We start from the raw sequence: 6,000 nt of genomic DNA on the forward strand, positions 1-6,000 counted from the left end.
GTTACTCATTGACTAAAGCAGCAGCATTTAACCATATGAGAGCTTGAAAATACCCTTTGAATGGCGGGAAGCACCTGCATTCAAAAACAAACCTCTGTGATGTCACCAGCGTTGCTGCTGCTGCTGCAGCCGGTGTAAGTTCTGAGACATCTGGAACACGCTGAGCGCGCTGCACAGCTGCAGCTCCCCGGCACAGCGATCGGAGGGTGCTAACATTTCTATACCAAGTTGCATAATCAAAGAGCTTCGTGGTTAAATGTGCTGAATTGAGCAAGCAGATACAGCTTGAAGCCGTCCTCTTTTTCCGTTGGATTTTATGAGTTTTCTGATGAATGTAATTGCAGGTTCTCCGAAACATGGTACATTGTGCAGACTTGAGTAATCCCACAAAGTCCCTGGAGCTGTACCGGCAGTGGACGGACAGAATCATGGAGGAGTTCTTCCAGCAGGGAGACAAAGAGAGGGAGAGGGGGATGGAAATCAGCCCCATGTGCGACAAACACACAGCGTCGGTGGAAAAATCACAGGTAATTGGCCCGGAGCCACACGTCAGTATTGCCTCAGCTCGTGTTTTTAAAGCAGAGACAGAGCTCATCTGCTTTCTCTAACACAACTAGGCAAAGGGACGGCTGTTTGGAGGGTTGGTTCTGATTGACCCTGCTGCCCAGCTGTGCCTGGAGGTCCTACAGCCCCGCAGCCAGGCCGTGGGCTCCCTGCCCACTCCTTGGCGTCCCCACACCCCACACATGTGCTTATCTTGCCCTGTTTGTGTCCCAGTGCTTATCTTGCCCTGTTTGTGTCCCAGTTTCCAGAGTGAGCTCTTCTCCTTTTGTTCCCCAGGCTGGAGGAGCGTGATCCTGATCTCCTTGGGTCTCTTACGTCTTCACACCCCACAGCCTCCTTCCTAGCTCTTAATTAGCACCTCCTAATCCTACTGGTACTGCACCCCACATTAGAAATGTCTGGCAGTGCCCGTCCCTCTGATGGCAGAGATACAAGCAGCCCCAAGGGGAGCTTCACCCAGCATACCAACAGAGCCCGAATTTTGGTTGCTTTTGGCCTCATGTAGAACAGCTTTGCAGTGCATGAATCACCCAGCTCAGCTCAGCGGTGTCTCTGTATCGTGAAGTCCAAGTGTAGATATTTAAATCAGTGCAGGTCTTAAGAAGAACTTGGGTTTTTCTTGTATTTTGAGATCGCCTGGTTCATCCCTGGTTCTGATTCATAGCTCAGATGATTTCAGAGTCACCTTAGATCTGACCTGCATAGCACCAGCCACAACGTTTCACCTGGTTAGGCAGAAACAAAGCCGGAGGTTTATGTTGGCCAGAACATACTCCAGCCTTCATATCATGCTGTCCCAGTTGTTGTTTTGGAAGGACTTGAGCAAGCCATCGTCAAGGATTTTCAGTTTGAATAAGTAACAAAATTGATGGTAATTATTTCCAAATGTCCTCTTGGGCTAAGCCAGTCTTAGGTTTCAAAATTATTCACTGGACCGCATGGTGATTTTGTTGGAAAAATGTGTCTTATTTGTTAACCTAACAAGAAATGAATCCTTCAGCCGGGCTTGGCCAGAAAATGCCCGTGTGCTCCGCGTGTGAGCTCCAGTCGATTCTGTGGTTCACATACATGCTTCACAGAGGTTTCAAAATGGCATTTTTGCTCTGCAAAAGGAATTGCACGAAATGGCCACTGCCGAAATACCAACTGATGAGAAGGAGAGGGGGAAGCAGCATTTCCATCCCGGGGTGAAACACAGAACCCAAGGGCAGACAGCGGGCGAGTGCGGCCGAGCTCTGGTGTTCCTCTTTACATCAGAACACTTTAGGTTCAGGCTGGCCAGCTGCTCTGCCATAGGAGCTGTGTGTGCAAGGCGGTCAGTTCCAAGCTGTGCTCCCCCCCGGCGGTGCCGGGTGGCCATCGGCTCTTGGTTGGGATCTTTGTCACTCTAAAAGTGCTCCGGAACTCCCGTGCTGCAGGAAATTTTCATCACCTTTTCGTTTAAGCTGCCTCCCCAGTATGTTACAATTGAATGTTAATGGTTCTATTGACATCCTGTTGTGTCTGAAGGAGGCATGTGTGATTTCCAAAGCAAACATCTGCGCGTTGAGCCTGGCCCCTCTGAGAGCCATTTTCCTGCTGCGCAGAAACGTCGTCCAGCAGTGAGGAGAGAAGTGACACACTCTGCCAAGACGGAAGAATTTTAATCCTCTTTATGGCCATTCAGTTTTCTCCATCCTGGACGTACGTCCTCTTACTCAGACAATTGAAAGACGATTGAGCTCAGCGCCTACGCGCCTGCGAGCGGATGGGCTGACGGCCGCACCGCTTCCACCCCGGCACGTCACCACTGGGGGCTCGGGCAGCCCGCCTGGGTACAGCAGCAGAACTTGTTGGGCTGCCTCCTCTTCTCCCTGCGCTCTTTCCAAAATGAAGGGAAAGGAAAGGGAATCTCCAGCTATGGTCTTTAGATGTCATGCAGGGACCTTGGGGATGTTCCGCCTTCGAAGCGGTAACTTGCCCCGTCCCCTGCGCAGCAGTGGTTGATTCACTGGGCGGGAGGAGGCACCCACAGGGACATTCAGAATCTTTCAGCCTGGGACCGGTGCGACAGCTTCATCTTGGAGTTCGGCAGCTTCATCTTGGGCTCTCCAGCCGTTCCCTCTCTGCCCTGAACTGGGCAGCCCCACACTGGGCACAGTGCTCCAGCTGTGCCCTCCCCAGTGCAGAGCAGAAGGGAGGACCACCTCTCTCACCTGCTGGCCGCGCTCTGGGCAATGCACCCCCAGTCCCAGTGGTCCTCTTGGCCACCAGGACACACTGCTGCCTCATGGCCGACTGTTGGTCAACCAGGACCCCCAGGTCCTTCTCTGCAGAGCTCCTTTCCAGCAGCTCAGCCCCTGACCTACCCTGATGCGTGCTGTTTTTCCTCCCCAGGTGTAGGAGTCCTGCTGTTCAGATCTGTGGTTTGGAGAGCTTGCAGCTAGGCAGGCGTTTAGCTCATGAACTCATGCATTGACATCATTTGAACTTTTCAGACAGGCATCTCAGGGCATTTCCCTTCCCTAAGTGTGTTCCCATGTTTTGCAGGTTGGGTTCATCGACTACATCGTGCACCCACTGTGGGAGACGTGGGCTGACCTGGTGCAGCCGGACGCACAGGACATCCTGGACACTCTGGAGGACAACAGGAACTGGTACCAGAGCATGATCCCGCAGAGCCCCTCACCCCCACTGGAGGAGCGGGGCCAGGACTGCCCCGGCCTGATGGAGAAGTTCCAGTTCGAGCTGACCCTGGAGGAGGAGGATTCGGACGGGCCCGAGAAGGAAGGCGAGAGCATGGGCTACTTCCGCAGCACGAAGATGCTGTGCGCGGGCAGCCCGGGGGAGGAGGACGTGCAGCGGGAGGCGAACATAGAAATTGTGACAGAGGACACGTCTCCCGTTGACACATAATGCCCTGCACCCACGTGAGTGGATTGGAAACGCTTAACGAGCATGCAAGCGGTCTGGTGGGACTCGCCTGCAGCCTGGGCCTTAGGCCTGCGCCTGACATTGGCCAACGGATCTCCGGGTCCACGGGGCTCAGTCAGGGCTCCGACCTCGTGCTGAACAATGGCTCAGGAAACGCCGTGAGCGACGCTGGGGTGGCCGTGTGAGCTGCGGGCGCCGCGTGGCTGGGGCTGCGGGCGGCCCATCGCACACCGCTGGGAGATTCCGTTCCGTGCGCTCCGGGACTGCAACCCGCCGGGCTGATAGAAACTACTGACCCATAACTCTGCGTGTCCAACCTGCCCGCCCCACCGCCTGTCTGCAGACCTGTGTGCCTTCTTTGTAAACACCCTCTTGTCTTTCTGAGATCTGTTCGATACACGGAGTTCAGCGTAAGCAGCGGCACCGAGTGTTCGGGAACCGACAGATCCTTTTTGATTCTTCCTGTCGCAAGAAGCAGTCTTCCTTTTTCCACGGGCAATACCTGTCACTTTATCGCGGTTAATCACTTTTCCAGACTAAGAGAAGGGATTCCCTCCGTTTCTGCATTACGGCACTTTCAGTCAGTCCTCTGAAGGCCCCGTTTCAGCCCCCACGTTGCCCACCCCTCTGCCCGGGGCGGCTGCGGCGCAGTGGCACGCAAACAAACACCTTCGTGTTCCGCCTTCCCTCCGTTCAGGCCCACCGTCCTCCTCCTCCCGCACTGCCTTGAGCTCTAACACCTCCATTACTGTTTATAACAGTGTATTTATTACGTAATGTATATACTGTAATGTTTTGTAAGTTATTAATTTATATGAATTAGCATCGCCTGTCGGCGGCGATGTTAATGGTGTAGAAGACTCGGAATAAGAGTTGCCTTTTATTTTTCCTTTTTTTTGTTTTGTTTTTTTTTTTCCTGTTGTTTTCTCGTAACCTTTTGTATGGCATAAAGTACAAAACCTGAACACAGCTGAAGAGACATACGCAACCCAGGGGACGGGGCGGAGGTGGCCGCGTCCTGCCCCAGCCTCCCAGCGACCCAATGTGAACCTCCATGACAAAAATGTGAACTGATGTAATGATTGTGCTGTGAAACTCCTCCCGACGGCGCCGTTGGGCATGGCGAGCGGTGCCGCTCGGTTTGTAACATACGTTTCGAGCTTCTGGTCCAACTCGTGACAACTAGTTAATGACAGTAGCACAGTTGTGCATGATCAATGGGTGTGTATGTCTGTCGAACACTGCATTGTTCCAGGTGGTTATTTTCTTGTTTTCAAAAGTTTCACACGACGTATGTTATAGTATTATATATTGTGTTCAGATGCATTCTTAAGAGATTTTTATATGAAGTGAATAAATGAATGCATGACCCTGTCCCGGGGCTGCTCACGGCGTTGTTTGTTCAGTGAGGATTGGGCTGCAGGTATGGCGCAGGGTGGCTGGGACACAGTGTGGGATGGCAGGGACATGGCATGGGATGGCTGGGATGTGGCACGGGATGGCTGGGACATGGCATGGATGGCTGGGACATGGCATGGATGGCTGGGACATGGCATGGATGGCTGGGATGTGGCACAGGATGGCTGGGACATGGCATGGATGGCTGGGACATGGCATGGGATGGCTGGGATGTGGCATGGGTGGCTGAGACATGGCACAGAATGGCTGGGACATGGCATGGATGGCTGGGACGTGGCACGGGGCAGGGGGATGCCCATGGGATGGCTGCTCCCCGCTCACTGCTGTCCCTGCCCGGCGGCGGCGGCGCCAGGAAGGCGCTGCAGACAGGAAGGCGATGCCGCAGCGCACCGCGGCCCGGCGGTGGCTTTCATGTCCCGGCCGTACCCAACGCAATTGAAACAACCCGCGGTCTTCCAGGAACAACACGCCCTGCTGCTGCGTGGGGCCGGGCCGGCAGCGGGCGGCGGAGCCGAGCACGGGGCCACATCCTGTCCCCTCATCCCTGCAGCATCGCCCGGAGCGGTGCCCCATACTGTGGCTGCACTCCGCGCACCACCGCTGCTGCTGATACCCATTTCTCCTTTCCACCGAATTTACCCTCTGCCCCGGATGCGCCCAGCGAAGCTCCAAACCCACAGCCACAGCTTAAGGAACACGAAGCAGTGCTGGGGGGGGGAGGAGGGCTGCAGTGCGTTCTGTGCTGCCTCTCCCCTCCTTCTCAACCCCCCCAGGTTTATTTTTTCCCTTCCCACTGACCCACTTCTGGCAGTGGCGTCACCGCGAGTGCTGCGAGCGCAGCCGCGATGCTCCGTGCTGCAGCAGCTCCTTCCCTGCTCTGCTCCAGCAGCACTGCCACAGAACCAACCCCAGTCCCCATCGGGGGGGGGGGGAATCCCCAGGCAGGTGATGGCACTCCGCATCCTCTCCTCCAGGATGAGGCCACGTGTTGGCTGCACACTGCTGGCCCCAGGCTCCTGCTAGCCCCTACAGCTCTATGGCTTCCTTCAGCATGGGGCACGCAGCAGATGCACGGCGTTGGCTGCATTCATGGGTGACGTGCAG

At 55.2% G+C, this 6,000-nt stretch overlaps 1 protein-coding gene across 13 annotated transcripts in view; it reads left to right on the forward strand.

The window, feature by feature from the left end:
* PDE4B (phosphodiesterase 4B) overlaps window positions 1-4,851 on the forward strand; it is a 144,029-nt gene extending 139,178 nt beyond the window's left edge. For all 13 annotated transcript variants that reach the window (XM_015291029.4, XM_046944521.1, XM_015291030.4 and 10 more), the window contains 2 exon segments: window positions 345-527; window positions 3,094-4,851. In XM_015291029.4, coding sequence (XP_015146515.2) covers window positions 345-527; window positions 3,094-3,459 — 549 coding nt within the window. In that variant the 3' untranslated portion in view covers window positions 3,460-4,851.
* Window positions 4,852-6,000: the final 1,149 nt, after the last annotated feature.

This window comes from Gallus gallus, chromosome 8, assembly GCF_016699485.2.
Source record: "Gallus gallus isolate bGalGal1 chromosome 8, bGalGal1.mat.broiler.GRCg7b, whole genome shotgun sequence".
Taxonomy (NCBI): domain Eukaryota; kingdom Metazoa; phylum Chordata; class Aves; order Galliformes; family Phasianidae; genus Gallus; species Gallus gallus.